The sequence below is a fragment of the Chroicocephalus ridibundus genome, chromosome 1 (genome assembly GCF_963924245.1).
Source record: "Chroicocephalus ridibundus chromosome 1, bChrRid1.1, whole genome shotgun sequence".
Lineage (NCBI taxonomy): Eukaryota > Metazoa > Chordata > Aves > Charadriiformes > Laridae > Chroicocephalus > Chroicocephalus ridibundus.
The window spans coordinates 131,714,619-131,733,274 of record NC_086284.1 but is presented as its reverse complement, the minus strand read 5'-3'; the positions used below and the strand labels follow the sequence as shown (position 1 = coordinate 131,733,274).

At 41.3% G+C, this 18,656-nt stretch overlaps 1 protein-coding gene across 2 annotated transcripts in view; it reads right to left on the bottom strand.

Moving 5' to 3' along the window:
• ATP6V1A (ATPase H+ transporting V1 subunit A) overlaps positions 1–18,584 on the bottom strand; it is a 31,013-nt gene extending 12,429 nt beyond the window's left edge. Inside the window, exons 1-6 of one of the 2 annotated variants that reach the window (XM_063352699.1) lie at positions 18,452–18,584; positions 5,471–5,565; positions 3,822–3,950; positions 2,054–2,268; positions 1,184–1,321; positions 532–683 (exon numbers count right to left, since the gene is read on the bottom strand). In XM_063352699.1, coding sequence (XP_063208769.1) covers positions 532–683; positions 1,184–1,321; positions 2,054–2,268; positions 3,822–3,950; positions 5,471–5,552 — 716 coding nt within the window. In that variant the 5' untranslated portion in view covers positions 5,553–5,565; positions 18,452–18,584. Of the gene's footprint in view, positions 1–531; positions 684–1,183; positions 1,322–2,053; positions 2,269–3,821; positions 3,951–5,470; positions 5,566–9,065; positions 9,256–18,451 lie in introns of those variants that run through there. The other variant, XM_063352707.1, reaches the window with a different exon arrangement.
• Positions 18,585–18,656: the final 72 nt, after the last annotated feature.

Below are 18,656 nucleotides of genomic sequence, written 5' to 3'. Positions count from 1 at the left end.
GAACAACTGCACTTAGCTGTGCATTATAAGAATAAGCAGCGCAATATCTTAGGACCAAAATTACTAATTCAATGTCTTGAAAATTAGCTGCTTAAATGAGCATTTTGTGTTAAGGTTAAGTGCAACAGTTTTTATAAGTAGTGACCTCAAAGTCATTGAGAACTATACATCCTCAAGACCATGGAAAGGGATCCTACTTATATGTTCAAATGGAGGTATCAAGCTTGAATGTTCTAGCCTTTCTGTAGATTTAGCATGATTATGTTGAGTTTATGCTTGTCCATTATTTTCTAGATAAACGCACTAGAAATGTCTTGTTAAATTTCTCTTCCTTTTTCCACTAGTAGGTCCTCCTGTCAAATACAGAAATATGAGGAATTCAGCTAAAAATTTTTTTCAGATTATGCTGTGATACGTAGTGAAAGCTTGGGGTCTGTCTGCCCTTAAAAAAAAATGTTAATGCCTCCTCCCTCCGCTTCCCCATCAAAAGAGATATTTCTTACATACTAGAAAATAAAAGGTAGTACTTACGGGAAGAGGGCATCCAGGACCCGTTGGCCAGTTAATAAAGGATGATTGGCTGGTAACTTCTCAGTAACAGGACGGACTTGACGTACAGGCCAGATCTGGACCATAGTGAACTTCTCCTTCACACCTTCAAACTCCAGCTCTAAGACAACATCCTAACAGACAGCATCTGAAGTAAGCAAACAACTGCACTGGACCAGCATGAAAATTCTCATCTCCACTACTTGGCACAGCTAGGTCTTTCATATCACCACAGATTTCTCAGAACCTCAACACACTATCATCCCCTCCTGAAGGAAGGCTCTTTCCCATATTTACAATGCTACTGGGGAAAAATAGTGGAAGATGAAGCTTGAACTAAAAATATGCTTTTGAAGAGCAACTGAATTTTACATATTCATAAGATACCGTAGATCCCCACAGAGGTTTGCAAACATGGCGTACTGGAGTGCCATTGGGAAGCCATATACACAAAAAGTAACTGCACAAGATAATCATGTAATCCCTGCAGGCAGGGTAGCAGAAGTGATCATTAACTCAGACATCTTGTTGCATGAAACACTTTCTAGTTGGCATCATGCAGAACAGGAAAAATCACATCAGCCTTATGAAAGAGACATGGAATATATCAGCAACTGCTGTTTGGAAAACTTACTGAAGTGTCATAGTTTCCTGGCGGAGCAATGTATGTAACTGTACCCCTGTTTCGTGGGGGCAGCATGATTTTGTGTTTGATAAGGGAGTTTTCATTCACCACACCATAAATATCTCCACCAGTGATATGGCTGCCAACCTAAAAACAGAACAGGTCTATTAGTTATAAGTGAGAACTCCACTTTTTTAAAAGAACCTTGACAAAGAACTGCATAAAATAACTATAGCTATTAAGTCTAGCACTGTGATTATTCCCTTTATAAATGCACTGTTACAGCACAGTAGCCCATTTACATAACTCATTACACTAACAGCACATTGCTAGCAATACTATCTGGGTTCAGACATCTTTCAAGGCTCAGACAGTAGCAATTACTGACTGATGCAAGGAATTTTCCTCGTTCCTTTTATACCTCCCAGCTAAATGTGTTAAGTAGAGAAAGGATAGCATATGCTAACCTGCAAGGTTGGAAAAAAGATGCCGCCAAGGGCTAAAGTCATAACACTTTCCAGCTCTAAGGCTATCTTTACCATTTGCGAAATGTATGCTGTAGTCATTCTTTTTGCTGAGGTAACACCTGCTCCTGCTAATGCTTAGTGCAATTCCACTCGCTTCTTTATGGTTTTGCAAATACGTTAAAACTTTGCAAGTTTCTCATATGCAGCAGCAACACACAGTAAGCCACACTAAAGAAGTTTTGGCAATTCCTAGGCAGTCCTCACTCTCATACACTGCTACCATCCCATACTACCCCTTCACAAACTTAATACAGCATTAACCATAGCTCCCAGCAGTCACTGGCATTCTGCACCAGCTCCAAGCTCTGGGGGTAGAGGAGCAAGAGGAGACGAGAGGCTTGTCAGAACCTACCCGCAGATTTTTGGAAGGTGTGAAGTCCCATTTGACATCCCGGCTCAAAGCTGACACGTTGACACCTCTAGGGATATAGATACTTTTGGTCAGAGTGCTGATGTCTGAGAGAGGCCTCTGGATACCATCAAAAATAGCTCCCATAATGCCAGGCCCTAGCTCCACTGACAGGGGTTTGCCAGTACGGAGTACGGGATCTCCTACAGAGACACCAGCTAAAGATTTGCTGAGGAAAAATCCATCCAGAGAAAGGGAAAGAAAGGCAGCAGAAGGCACCACATCAACAACATCATGCTCTTAAACCACCTGACTTTAAGGTAATATTTTTATGACTATATTATGCATCATCATTTGAGAAGCATGTATACTTTATACTGAACTCAAGCTGGAACGGCTAAAGCAACAAAGTTGCGCATCCTCCAGAGAGGCAAAGTAGGGGTAAGTATTCTGCTTTATCATCATTAGTTCAAGTCAACTATATCGATGAGTTTACTGGAGTGCCAGGCAGCAGGATGACAAAATGTCAGGCATTTCTTAAATCTTCAAACGTAGAAAACAGGTTTGATTGTTAAAGACAGACAATGTTATGAAATACAAAATTTTTCGCTTCAGATTTTGTTAGACAGCATAACTATTTTGACCTTGAACCTTGCACGGTCTTTTTGACAGCAGTCTATTTTTAAAGGGAGTTTGTCCAAGACCAGCATTATTTCCCTCCTCTCTGATATCAAGTTGTCCAGTCTACACACTATCTAAGCTCCAAAGATGAAAAAAGAATTCTCTGCAAAGGGCCAGCAGCTTGGCAAAAGGCCCTGCTAGAATACAAACGAAACCTCCCAAACCCTATGCAAGACTCAAGAGATTAAATGCAAATTGACTTCAGAGAGCCCTATGACAGAGCCCTCCCATCTCTTAGGAACCTAAAAGTAAACTATACTCAAATTTGTTCCACGTACTGATGGAAGGCTACTAGATATTACAACGATGATGCCATCTTAAATGACAAATTATTAGGTACGGACAGGAGCTAGTCATCAGTTTACCATCCAGCTACCCTGAACAAAGCTCTGGGAGCCAGCACAGGCTTTTTCCTAGCCTCTATAGATTCACAGAGCCAACTCTTAAATTTAAAAGAATATGAGAAGAAAAAAGGTCTGGCTTCAAGTTTTATGACTTCTTCTCTGACATTCTCTCACATATGTGTAACAGAAAATATATTTAAAGTTAACTAGATTTTAGAATACATGCTGCGCCCTAGCTGGACCAAGATTCTGTAAAGCACACTGCAGAAGCAAAAATGTAATCTATGACATCTGGCAAAATACTATACCCAGAGGAAGGCATCCTGCCCACTTTACATTTTCTATTTAAGTGTTATACAAGCATAGTTTTCAAAAGCAAAGAAAAAATGCAACAATTACTGCTTGGTAGTTTTGCCATTTATGGTTGACATTTGTCAAACAACTTCCTTAACAAAGAACTGTAATATTTAAATTAAAATGAACTTAAATTCTAAGGTACACATTATTTGATTTCCACTTAAAATAAAAACTAAAAAGTCTCCTTGGTACACAGCCAAGCAAGATAAGATTTACGTCAAAACCACCAGAATCTACAAAAGATGTGCAGAACAGATGTTGCTGCCTGCCAGCATCGTAAGTACCAAACGCTGGTCCCAGTCAGCTTTCTTCATCATCTTCACCCTAATCCCCACCGTGTTCTGGACTGCAGAGTCTGGCACGCCCAGATGGATCAGTGAAAAGGATACATGTTTCTTCATACACCTGGACAGTTGCCAAATCACCTTCCAGTCGGATAATCTCCCCCACCAGTTCACTGTGGCCTACTCGTACCAGCTCGTACATAGCAGCACCTGCCATGTTGCATGCTGTGACCACTGTAAAAGACAGGCACATAGGCGAATATTTTTCCTGTAGCTCAGGAAATTTAGTCAGCAGAGGTTAGCAAGAATGGCACAGCATAAGCTTGGTATTTACCCAAATCAGAAGCGCGTTCTTGATTTCACAAAAAGGATAACTTGGCTGCCACAAACCCTGGTATTCCTAGCTTAAAAGCCAAAAGAAAAGTTTCCCTACGCTTTTCACACTGTTCCTTTATGCTCAGTAAGAGGACACTATCAGAACACAGTAGTTCACAGACAATTCATGCTGTAATTTCTCTTATCCGTCTTGACAGATGGCAAATGTTTAGGGATTTAGAGAGGTGGTGAACTTTGACAGACAAGTTACCCAGGCACTTCTCCCTTTCAGTTAGCTGGGCCACATTACCATCTGACTAAATTAAAACACACAAGAAAAATGGCAAAAGTTCACCTGATACGTGGTAGTTACGTAAACCTGTGGTTGGGGACCAACATTTTCAAGTCACTCAAACTGCTGTTACCTTGTAGCATCCGGATGCTCACATAACAAACTATCTCCATGCATAGATCAAGCCAAGATGCCTGCTAAAGGCAATACATACCCTTGTATCTAGAGTGGTGTATCTACAAAGCTTTTAAGGAAACACTACTTTGATATTTTATTTTGCATAAAAGTGATGTATATCTTAGGACACATAAATTACCTTTCAACAGATGAAGACTGTTTTACAGCATGTGTTGGGCCCGAAACCTCCTACTGTTTTGAGTTAGATTTCAGCAGGGCATACGCGAGGTCTAACTGCTTTAGGACAGAATTTATTACGTCTTTTATATTATAATATCAGTCTTGCACACAGCGTTCACATTTACACAAAAATACATTTTCCACTTTACAGGAAAAAAAAAACTGTATCAGTTTAAAATTGTTTTTACGTATCACTTCTGCAGTTAAGGAATTAGCAGTTAAAGAACAGCTATTTATTTGGGTAGACATGAGCCAAGGGAGTTTCTTATTCATCAAATAAGCTGCATTAGCAAAAATACATGCTATTCTTCTGTTCTCACATTCCTGTGCTTTCCTTCACCATTTGAAGAGAATGCAGAAGGGAGCAGAAAAGCCAGTAAAGTGCAGTAACATGTAACAGCTTGACACTGGCAGGGGGCTGAGTATTCCAGAGAGCACAGGGTCAAACTGAATTTTAGAAGCTTAATACACTGGGCCTGCAGATTTCTGACAAAGTGGCTTTTCTCACGCAGAAAGCTTACTACCATTTGCTTTTTATTATTATTAATCACCCTGCTTCTGCTCATTACATCTTTACGTAAGATTAATTAGCAGTAACATCATGTTAGTATATTTCTTAATATTTTATCATACTATAAGTTAGTGATCCTTCTTAAAAAGCCCCTCCCCCAAAAAAAAGAAAGAGAAAAAGCCTCACCCAGAGCTCTAGTTCTCCACCTCCAAGCAAACAAGATTAACAAGACACTAGATGAAACAGAACCTATGATTTCCTTTATAAAATAATACCTACCAGGCCCTGAGACTCCATGGACATAGCCAACAAAAGCCTCTCTGTCCTCATCACGGATTTTGGGTAGCTTAGAGAAGTCCATTTTGCCTGTTCAACTGTATAGAAGGAAAAAAGAAAAGAGTCAGTCCTGAAGAACACACATGTATAATAGGTTCCTCCTCTCCCTCCCCTCTGCTTTTTTCTTGTTTCCAGTTAGAAAGAATTCTGAACTCGTGTAGCCTGAAGCACCTTAACCACACTATAAAGTACCTTCACCACACTAAAGCTATAAAAAGTTAAAAAGTAACTCATTTAAACAAACAAAAGAACTAACATCCCCTGTAACAGAAACACAGGGGTGGAATATCACTCCATAATATGCTCCACAAAGTAAAACAGTTACACTACAAAAATGCTGTAACACCACTGGACTATTTTAAAGCCCAATAACAGGATATTTAAACGATGGAGAATCTCTTCTGTCTTCTAGATCTCATCCACTCTCCTTCAAAACATGGAGTTTTCCACGATTCTGAGTGATTTCCAGGCTACTATATGCAGACAGAGCAAGAGAATGTTCTGGGGCTGCTTTACTGACACCAGTCTCTAAAAGGCAATATTACAAGTGTTAATTGTGAAAATTCTATTTTTTGATATTTCAAGCTGCTGAATCAGAATGTTCAGGGAAAGAAACATACATTTTCACAAGTACCAGCACGCAAACATGCGAGTCTTCTCTACATGCCTCACAGCTAGGTATTATGCATTCTTGCTCTCAGCAAAACCCATGGAGCATTGTAGAAGAATTGTGCTAAATAATGGCCAAAAACCTGAACTTGCAACAGCTAAACACCAAAATCTCTTGCCAGTAACTGTTTAGATAATCTAAACAACCGGCACACGAAAAGCTGTTTTAGAAACAGACCTCTTTGATCCCCATTTGTCCTGTAATCAACAGTTGGGCTGTCCTGCTTCTGGTGACGATAAGAGTATTTAATGGTTTGCTTTGTCAGCCCTTACCGTGCTTTGCGTTACCTTGGAAACATTAGTGTTAGAGAACTGTAAGGCAACTCTCTACTCATTTCTACTGTATTGACACATTTACAATACAGTGCTGGTGAAAGGTGCAGTATAGCAGCCCCAGCATACAACGCTCCCTGCATATCAATAGGGTCTATCCAGCAGAAGCCCATGGTTTGGTGATGTGAACCATGTGAGGCATCTGTTGACACTCACAGTCCTTGCAAGAAGCTTAACAGAACCTGGCATCTTCTGAAAGGCCGCAAAGGCATACTCAGGCTTGAAAACCTGTACAATGAGGAAGACAACTACATTGCCACCCCTTCCACCATCATTAAAGGATGCTTTTCTCCCTGTTCTTCAGGAGCAGCAGGTAGCTGACATCTGCTATTCTTAAAACCTTATGACTGTTCTCCAGCTTTTTAATACTATACTACAAATCCTCTGCCCCCCAGCCTCTTTGCCAATCTAAGTGTTTTAAATTGGTGGCTCTGCTCTGTAAGAAAAGGATCTCCAATTATTCCAAACTCTTATTCATCCTGAAGGAATAGCTTCTCGTAGGCTTTATGTCTCACTGGAGTGGATTGTGTAACATGGCTACCATTGATTCATTTCACAACAGCCACCCCAACAGTTGATCATGACTCAGTCACCACCAGCCTGGAGTGGAACTGCTAACTGCTCTCAAGCTCTAAGGCTAAGTCAGATATCTGTTAGATCCCTCTACCCTGCAGAATGATAATTTTGTCCTTTAAGCTGCCTGTTGTTTAGGCCCAGAAGACGATTTTAATTTCACTGCTTATTTCTCAAGTCTCCTCTGACAAATGGCAGACGGGAGGTTTTCACAAAGCAATCTGCAGTTCCTGAGTAGCTGGTAAGAGCTGGTTCTGATCAGACTAACATAACTACCTCATCTTTTTTGCCTTTAACAATTAAAAACATTGCAAAATTCAAGCACAATTACTCATCTTACTGACAAAGGCAGCTGGTCTTATAAATCCACCCAAAACATTTACTTCAACGTACCATGATACAGAACAATCTCTAGAGTCTTACTACCAAAATCTTCTATAGAAGCACAATAAAGGAAGAGCTAAACCAAATTCTCATAACTGAACTAGTGATGGCATTTGGCAATTAGAGAGTACAAGGTCCCATACAAAAGTCAATTTACAAAGGCAAGGAAAAGCAGGAAGAACACTGGCCCATTTCAATTTAAATTAACTTTTCTTCATATCCAAAACCTGCAGATCAGCTGACCACCACTTGAAGCAACTCTTTATCTTTTAGGGACGCAAATAAGAACCTCAGAATAGTCATTCTGCAGTTAAAATGACACCCTGACAGCCAGTACCTGCCTCTCTTGTTCCTGCGGCTGGTTTGCTTCCTCTCTCTTCCTGCCTCCACCTTCCCAAATCACTGGCCAAGCCAACTAAAAGAGAATGTGATTCCTCTGCTAGACCACCTAGCAACACACCAATAAACCCTTTGTCCTGATCTTTACCATCTGCACCAACTGCTTTTAAACACATACCTATTAACTACTCCAAGTGTCAAAGATGCAGTGAACTCCTCACCTTTCTTTATGCCACCTCCTATACTTCCAAACAAAGTACACACAGTCTAAAAAGCCGGTGCTTACCCAGCCAAGCTGACCTCTTTTTTAAGGGGCTACACATCTTTTAATATTGAATACAAATTAAGAACAAAAAATGCTGTCACTTGTCTCTGCATAGTTTTCTTGTGCTTGTGTATTAGTATTACAGATTTTCATTTTAGATGGAAAAGTCCTTGAGGGTAGAAATGTTGCCTTACCTACCTACACTGTTAAATGTCTTCATTGTTAGTACTCAGATAAAATGAAATTCCCATAAGCATGTCAGAATTTGCTGAACATAACATCATATGTGTGCAGACAGTATGTACTTACCCCAGAAGCCGCGGTAGCTAGCCGTTTTAGAAATCCACTGACTTCCTACAGCCTTTCACAGGCATCTCGCCAACACAGGTTATTAGGCACTATATGCAATCCACTCCTACAAAGCTCACTAGCACACCTACACAGGGTATTAGGTTAATTTTAATCCCCCTATGAGCAAAGATGCATCTTGTATCCTTTACAAGTTAGTAATCATCCTCGTCTTAAAAGAGTTCAACAATTGATTTTAAACACGCTTTTAAGCTCTAACATGGTCATATTCTGCCTAACAGTGCCAGAAATCAAAATATTACTTGCTGCAGAATCATCTTGGACTGAAAGGTGATTTACTAAAGCAATTTTATAGTCAGAATTAAACAAGAAAGGGCCAATGACCTGAGTTTTCTATCTTGGGTTTCTCCCCAGCACAGCAATTTGGCTACAGCGTAACCCCCAAAATTTAACTATCCTGCTGTCAATGCCAGAGAAACCTGTTTTCTATTACTGTTCCCTGTTTTTGCTTCAAAAATTTGGTCAGTCCCAGAATTTACATGATGAACTGCCTTACCGCAAAGATCTCTTCAAAATTAAGAATCCAGTGAGATTTTTAGAAGGATCCTTCTTACAGCAAGGAAGGAAATCCATGACTATTTTTATCACACAAACACAGATTCTTACCTTATTTTGCAGAAACAGGGAGGAACAAAAATCCACAGGCCCAATGAAGCAAAGCCAGAATTCAGCAGTTAAGCACCACCACTTACGAAATAATTGTCCTTCTAGTGCCCCTACACAGAGGGATGAGAAAGCCTGCTGCAGAGGGGAAAGAAATTTCTGACACACAGCAGAGGCATAACCACCTGACTTGATGAGTCATCAGTCTCTCTCTCTCCCACCAGCACCGAGGAATGCCGCAATAGCAAATCAAGCCACCTAGAGCCCAGCTGAACTCCCATCTGTGCCCTCCTTACAGCACAGGACAGAGCAGAAGAAATTTAAAGAAGCATTCAGCGTTCACAGTAAGGACCTCCTACAAAGCAAATAATCCTGACATCCCAAGTGGTACACAATACTACTTAAAAATCCTTGAAAGAGAGAAGCATGCTTTCTGCTGGAATCCATTTACCTACCAGTCCTCCAGTGTAATATATCCATGCTCTGTTCTGGAAGAGCTTAACAGAACAACGTTTAACAAGAGACTGCACAGGGAGGTGCTGAAGACACAGTAATACTAATTGCTTGAGTATGTAGAACAGGTATTGATTCTTGTCAAAGCAGAGTGTCTTCTGGGACTTGCTTCTGCTAATTTAAATCCCTTCCTCTAGTCAGCAAAAGCATTGATGCAACCACACAACATCCAACACCTGAGCAAAGCAGACTGATGTGCCACCTCGAGGTGGCTGCTAGGATCTGCTGTCAAAGATCGACAGGCACCAACGCTGTCCTGCGTGTCTCACAAAAGACAAGCAGCTATGCAGGCTCTCCCCCCAGAAGCCACATGAGTTGAGGAGTTTCCTACAGTCTTCACAACTTCTCAAGACTATCTTTTCAAGTCCTAGGATTAGCAACACATCAAATTGGCACAAAAAGCTTAAAATATACAAACCAAAACTGTAGTGAATAGCACAAGACCAGCAATTCAGAAGCAGCAGCATTACATTAATAAGTCACCAAGGCTAGGATTCATTCTGCTGGAGTAATTTTGAACTAAGGTCATAGATTTTAGTATATCTTAAACAGACTAACGCGCTTTGACTTCCTAGGGTAGAAAAATGGAGTCAGAATATAAGCCCTTACATTCAATATCCAGGAAAATTTAATAGGCGTACACAATAAAACATAGCCAAATAAAGTTTTCCAAAGAAAATCTGTCCTCCTCCTCTTAGTAAAAATCTACATGTTACAGGATACTAAAGATCACAACCAACTCTGGACAACTAGCTTAGCATCGCATTTGAGTCGTGCTTTAGAATCAAAGACTGCCAACATTTACTGTGTTCATGTGAGCAGACTTTGGTACACTGCATAAGTCTTGCTGTCCAGCTATACGAGGATGTGTTGCAAGGGCCTCATAAATAACAGGATAATCACTGACACACATTTTCTGTAACTTGGACAGTTTATAGTTCCCCTTCCAACAGATGATATTTTTAAGAGGAAGTATTAAAAAAATACAGTGCCTAAGTTACTAGACAAATGCAGAAGTTAGGCAGCATTTCTGCATCTAGAATCTGATATATTGTCCCGGGAGGAACAGCATGCCCAGCACTCTTACACAGGTCACTTGGAAGGAAAGTCAAATAGTATTCTCAGGAAATTTGCTCCCTCGTACTATGCAGAGTTATAATTTTATTATAATACAGCAGGGAAAATTACACCAGATTTCTCAGTCACTGAACAACAGAATTGCTGAGGTTGGAAGGTACCTCTGGAGATCATCTAATTCCAATCCCCTGCTCAAAGCAAGCTAGATCAGCCTCTCAGAGCCATGTCCAGCTGCGTTTTGATTACCTCCAATGATTAAGACTCTACAACTCTCCAGGCAACCTGTTCGAGCTTTTCGGTCACCCTTACAGTAAAATGTGTTTTCTTATGTTTAAAGGGAATTCCCTGTATTTCAGTTTGTCCTCATTGCTTCTTGTTATTTCAGTAGATACCACTGAGAAGAGCCTAGCTCCATCTTCTTTGCTCCCTCCCACTAGGTATTTATATACTTTACAATAAGATTCTCTGAGCCTTCTCTTCCCGAGGCTACACAAACCCAGCTCTCTCAGCCTCTCCTCATATGAAAAATGCTCCAAACCCTTAATGGTCTTTGTGGCCCTTTTCTGGATGCACTCCATTATGTCCATGTCTTCCTTCTACTGGAGAACCCAGAACCAGACACAGCACTCCAGATGTGGTTTCTGCAGAGCTTAATCAAGGGGAAAAAAACCACCTCCCTGAACCTGCTGGTAGCATTCTTCCTAATGCAGCCCAGGACAGTGCTGACCTTCTTTGCCACAAGGACACATTGCCAGCTCGTGTTCAACGTGGTGTCTACCAGAACCTCTAGTCCTTTTCTGCAAAGCCACTTTACAGCCAGCCAGTCCCCAGCCAGTAGCACAGCATTCCTCCCCAGGTGCAGGACTTTGCGTTTCCCTTTGTTAAACTTCATGAGATTTCCGTCAGCCTATTTTTCCAGTCTGTGGAGGTCCCTCTGAACGGCAGCACAGCCCTCCGCTATGTCAAACACCTTCCAACTTTATATCATCTGCACTCTAAGGAAACCACACAGAAGTCACCTTCTCTGCTCAACACAATAATGCAGTTTAGTCTTCTCTTTACACAGACATCGAGAAAGTAACTGTACCAACCTTCTTGCCATAAGCCTAGAGTTAGAAGTATCATTGTTTCTTAAACTCAACAATACGAACATTCTTCCATTTAATTGTTCATACAATTCCAGTATACCACAGGGCACTTTGAGGCCACCTCTGCTCTCGACAGGTCAAGAATCTGCTTAAGTGATGCTCAGCTACATACTGTGGATCCATCTGCAACCATAGAAGACAATCTTTCACACAACTTTTTCTTGGGTGCTGTAACACCCCTTCCTCTCACATGAGAGCACATATACAGGTAAATCCAGGTGTAATCAAAAAAAGAGACAGGAAATAGAATCATGATGCTGCTATCCGCACAGCACACTCCTCCTCAAGTCTGATGCCTTCAGGAATTACAATGGCTACAAAGGGAGACTGTACAACATGGTAATTCATGAAGCCCAACACAAACTCCTACTGCCTTCTTCCTAAAAACAGATGGGGACTTACCTGTGGGTATGCCAATACATACGAGCCCGATACTTCAAGCAAACAACATGTCTGGCACACAAGCTCAACATATATGAAATATATTTATATTTAACACATATTACAGCATAAGAGAATCTCCCATGCAAGAAGTACCACCACCACAAACTGTTGATCAAGTATCCAAGCTTTTATTCAGAAACTTGGGAGATTCCTCCAGTTAGCCCAGAACAGGAGTAGAAAAAAAGCTGTGTTTGAACACGACCAAGACGTTAGCAGCAGCAATAAATCTAGATAGAAAGGCTGGTACGGCATTCATCACATAACTGCTTTGACCCACTGAAGATTTGATCAACTCAGCAGATGACTATCCTTCTGACTTGAAATCCAGTTATCACACTATATCTAAAATTGACAGACATCCTAGCTTTATCAATTAAAATACTCCTGTTGCTAGAGAAAGCCACATTGTCCACACGAAAAAAATCTTCATCAGCCGACTGGCTATACGCTACAGAGTTTTCCATAATAGGGTTTTCTACACTGATTCTTTCCTCTCAGCCCAGAAGGCTGCTCCAGAGGAGCTCTAGGGGTGGAAACAGATGAGTCCTCCCTTATTTCTTACTTGCTACACTGCTTCACAAGTTTCCTACTGCGAAAAATTTGACAGTCCTTTCAGCCTGTTACCCATCCTGCCCCTTCTTTGGCTTGATAGACTTTCACACAAAAGAAAAATCTAATGCAACTGAGGTCCAAGCCATAATACATAATACTAATACAATATTCATTTTTGTGTTCCACAATGGCCTTCTTTTCTTATCCTGATCCTGTCATCTAACTGCCAGGGGCTGAAAAGTTCTGCAGCCATCTGCTTAGTGCGATGCTCAGCCATTTCCTCTAGATGAGCAATGTTTTCACTAACCTCACTAACATTACTGCAAAGCTAAAACCCACCCTTGCTTTTATTAAATAAAAGTCACTCTACTTTTAGGTGCATTTGGCATTGTTACTCAAAACACTTCTTGTTGCTCTAACCTTTAAGATGACAAACATCAAAATGAAACGAACACAAAGCTGTACGCAATTATAGCAGCAAACTTGGCTACAATTCAGTAGAGTCACTTCCAAATACTCAAAGATTCTTAGTTTAAGGGACAAAAGGTGTGCAATCTCATAAAACAACTATTTCTAGATTTGTAAGTCAGGCTCAGTTTTACATGCAGAAACATATTAGTACTTTAGGCTCATTAAAACACACCAGCTCCTCTATGACCCTCACCACTACCTAACCTCTTGTCCCTAATGGTAATAGCTAGAATAGCAAGCACAAGTTTGGAATAAGAGTTTCATCATTACACTTAACTTCCAGAGGAGTCTTTAAAGCAGAAATATGATGGAATCTTCAGTTTATTATGTGAGGTATTTGACAACTAGTTTGAAGAGCATGTTTGCATGAACGTCTTTGAGAAAGATCTAATACCCCTAGCAGATAGAAGTACTCTTTTACAGCACTTTGGTATAATGAAACACCTGGTTGGAATCACAACACACATATGGCATTGGATTCCAGTAAAAGGAAATTAAGTTGAGGTTGACTTTTCCTATAATGGAAAACTTCATCTTTATGTTTTAAAGCAAGTTAAGTCACATTTGGAGATTTTATTTTCAATTACCTGAAGTATTTACAGCTTCTTTAGAACAGACAGAGCCCCTCCAACATATTAAATTTTAACATTGATTGAACTACATATTGTGGTGGTTGTCTGAATACGTACAAGGTGATGCAAATTTATCTCACAATAACAAAATCCTCAAGATCTCAAGGATCTAGAGGAAATTCACATAATAGAATTGCCTTTTTAGAAGTCCATACCAATGTTATCTGCGTTTAGCCAGAAATACCATTTTTTTTCTGAAGAGCTGCTTTTTAAGGTATTACTTTCATATTGAGAAACAAAACAATGACACAGTGTAATAATGAGAATAACCAAATGCTTGTCCCACTAACTGAACTTCTTGGAAGATGCAGTTTCTTTGCTAGATTAAAATATTGAAAAATAGGCAAGTAATTCTTCAGGCTGCTAAAGAAAACTTGCATACCCGAAAGCTTTTTTCCAACTATAATAAACTATTTAATAAAGGCACAGTTTTCTCTGTCTAAAGCTAATACCTTTCCCCATAACCTTTCTAACCCTCATCACACCCAACCATCCTAACCACAACAGGACTGCTCTTCGTGCTTAGGGCACAGAATGCAGACCAGCAGCATAGACTTTTACATAGTCTTAAACAACAACAAACTCCAGCACGTGAGCGTAGCTTATAGCATCCTAAAGACAGGATACAGTGAGGGCAACGTTACATCTTCACACTGCAGATTTCGTCATTTTTCTCAGGACATCATCCGGCAGAAAGAGTTAGGTGGGACAGTTGAGAGACTGGTCAGTTGAAATTTACCAGTGCACCAACCCTTCAACTTGGCCATGAGAATCCTTACAATACAAACAATCTTCAACTGATTAAGAAGGACAAAGATAAGACTTTCACATTATAGAGATACCCTCTAGGAACACCACTTCTCTTTTCAGCAGTTCATTTAACTGTTTAGCAGGACAAGTCTCAGCTCACTGGGGTAGCAATGGTCTTCGAAATTATTCTTCTCAGGATTAAACAGATGTCAGACAGCTAATGCAGAAAGCCCAGCGCTATAAAAACATGGCCACGATGGCAGATTCCCGTACTAGTTTCAGTACTTCCTGATTACTTCTGATTTGAACTTTTTAAGACACCCACAATGGACTCTCCAAAATGCTGTAAACTATGACAAAATTAAATACTTGCCAACAACCACCATGCATGTATTAGACCACTGCCAGACAAATTATTTCTGAAGAGAGTGAGCAGTGACACTGAAATTTACAGTTACACAAGCTCAGGGACGCATTCAAGCTGACGAACCAAGAAAATAAATTCAGCAGCAAAACTTGATCTTCATTTGCCATTTGGTTCAGTGATAGTAACAAAGTCTGTTAGACTGTGACTTTCAGGATTTATCTATATACATCTTACTGGTTTTCAGAGTAAGTGTATCATTTCAGTAAAGACAGACATTATAAGACAAAGCTTGTTACAGCAGCCATATGATACATGGAAGTCTAAAAAGCTAGCAGCAAATGGTCGATCTTTCTAAGAAGTGGGGACATCTAACTTTGGGAGAATTTGACAAAAACAGGAGAAATAAAAGCATAGATGAAATAAAGCAACCAAACAAAAAACATTTATGAGACTGTAGAACTTATTGCCTTGAGATATGAACAAACATGAGATTTAGTACAAACTTAGCTATCCACTTTCAAAGGGGAGTAGGGAGTGGACACAACAAAAAGAACAAAAAAAAAAACCTTTTCAGAACATAAAAGAAGGTACAACAATGACAATCAGAAGATCCAGTCTAAGCCAGTTTTGCATGTTCAACCTTTAGGTGATTACTGGCTTAATCTGTACAGGAAGAAAGGGTTGAAAAGTTTAGATTCATTCCGCTTCCTCTGCTGTAGTAGATCCTTATTTCTCTCTGTCCTGCTGGAAGGCTAAAGAAGTCACATGTTTTAAGATGGTGAGTAAGAGTGAACGAGCATGATATTCCAGTTGACTACATCCTCTGTTTTTCTTGGTATAGTTCCATTCTAAAAAAATCATGTGGATACCATTGTTCAACAATACCTCAATATTTCCAAGCCTAAAACCCCCCACTTTTCTTTGCAACCACTGATATAAGTATGGAGGAAAGAAAATCTATTTCAGATCCAGGCAATGGAGGTTTTTTAAAAAAATACAGGGAGAAAGAAAAGGAACACCTATTACTTGGCTAGCAATAGCACGTAACGTTTTTTGGTCAATGCCAGAGTAACCAAAGATATCAACCAGGTTTATCCTGTAATCCTTTTACTCTTTTTAAAAGGCTAGGTATGTCCAATTAGGAACACAGCTTTAGTTCACAAACAAGCAATTTAAAAGCTTGAGGGAAAAACTTCAGTAGGAATTTTTAGGGCTCAGGAACTCAAAGAGACAGTATTATGGTGTCAGAACACAAGAAGTGAAACTTAGTGCCTCTAAATGTATCTCCAGGGGAATCATCTAGTAATCTGCTGGTCTGTAGTTGCTTTGGATGACAATGTGCAATACCAGTACCCATGTGTGTCTGGAAGATAAATGCGCACAAGTCATGCTGGGAAAAAATTCAGACAATATAAGCACACTGAAGCCTGCAGACTTTGTAAGTCAGGATTAGTGAGGTACAAAACAGTTAATATATACTTATACCAAAATAAAAGCTAAATTTAAGCTAATGCTGTATAAAAATTAAACAAAATTAAACAAATAGTACTTGTTGTTCACAGCTCAACCCTAATATTAGCACTATCTGTAGAAAACAGTTCTTGATTTGGAAAATGGAAAAGCTGCATTTACAGGAAATTGAGATCTTGTGTTACTGTTGCAACACAAGACTTCAACCCCCATTTGAACAGTCAGCTGATACCAGCAGTCATTTTCCAACATTGTCTTAATTTCTCCTTTCCCATCCTCTCAAGTTGATGTCCATGGTGGTTTATTACTTCTGAACGCCATGCTCTGTCCCCTGATGATAAATTTAATCCTAGTTTTTACCCCCACATGAGAAAGTAAACTGTTTTCAGGAAGACTTGACATCATAAACTGACAAGCACGGCAAAAGTAATCTGCAACATTATTGGTAATTCAAAGACCTGCAGACACTGATCTCACTTCACATATTCTTAAGCAGAAAATAATAAAACATAGATAGTATTAAATATTTATGCTTGCTGATAATTGAAAACGCCTTTAAAAGTACTGTATAGAGAAGCCAAACATTCAGCTGCCGCAGACCTGCAAAGTGCTGAAGTCAGCACAAATACAGCAACTTACAGTATATTGAGGATCTGCCTCAGTTATTCAAACTTCCACTGGCAAATGCCAACCTGCACTCGGCAAGTTCTAACTTTACTGCTACAAATGGGTGGGCTAATGAACCACCTTTAGCATGCTGTCAGCAGGTTCCCTTTTTTCCACCCCCTTTCCACTTCATCAAGTGGTATTAGCATTTGAAACACCATGCTAGATCAAATAGCCAGTGTACTTTGCTGAAGTATTGCATTACAATGAATAAAACTATCAACAAATTGCTTTTATTCCCAGCTAGAGTACAAATTCTCTGACGAAAGCTAGTAAAATCTTAGGAAGAAATCACTTTGGGCAACTGCATTGAATGGACAGATCTCAATACATACGTGTCATATACTCACAGCTATCTGTAATGTGTACAATATCATCCAGAACCCAGTCACATAAAACTTCTTTCTTGCCTTTAAGTGAATTTTAAGTGTGATGTTTGGAATACCTCATCTAAATCAGGATTTTGTCACTGGGTACAGGAATAGGAAACGCATTTGATTTGCCATCAGTATTTTCAACTACAAAACAACAGGTGGGCCCTTTTACTAAGGAAGAGTTGCGGTCAGAAGCCACTAGCAGCATTCCTGTTCCATAACCTTGCCGCTTGCTCACTGCGGGGCTATGGTCAAGGCACAGAAAGATTCAGTTCCGCCCACCAAAGATGGTGGGGTGACCCGGCACAGAAACCCACCTGCTGTTACCGCTTTTCTTGTTAATGTATTCTAGCATAACCCTGGGATATCTTGTTGGGCGTCTTTGAGAATGCTCAACAGGTTTCTCGCTCATGGAAACCCAACTCAAGGGGCTGCTTTGCTTTCCAGGCCTTTTCTCTCTGAGAAATAGGACCAGGAAGCAGCACGGCCGCCGCCGGTGGGCTCTGCCTCTGGCGAACGGCCTCCTGCGGACATCTCGCCTCAGTCAGAGCCGAGCAGGCGGACAGCCTCGGCCTCCGCTCGCAGCACAGCCTCCTGCCCTCACCACGCCCCGGGGCAGGCGGGGCAGGAGGTGAAGGTCGTCCGCCGGGGGGCCCTGCCCGCCACCCAGGAGCCACCAGGCTCCGGCAGGGGCGCTTTAGAGGGTCCTGCCGCCCCCCGGGAGCGCTCTCCAAGGCGGCGGACGGCCGTTGGGGGAGGGGGGGGGGCGGCTGCGCGCGCTCCCTCAGAAGGCGGCTCGGCGAGGAGGCCGCTGCCACCCCTCCCGGGCAGGTACCGGGGCGGAGGTAGGGGAGCAGCGGCCGGGCACGCCTCGGGAGAGGTGGGGGCGGCAGGAGTAGGGCAGGGTGGCGGAGAGACACCTCACCTGCAGCCGGAGCCGGCAGACCCGAAGCCCCACTCCTTCCTCCGGCGGCGGCCGCGGCAGAAGCGGAGCTCGATCAGCTGACGCCGGCCCCCTCCGCGCGCATGCGCCGCGGCCCACGCCGGAAGCACCCGGCGCGAGCCGGCCCACCCCGCCCACTTCCGGGAGGAGCTTCAGCCTCCCCTCCCCCACCCGTCCCGGGCCTGCG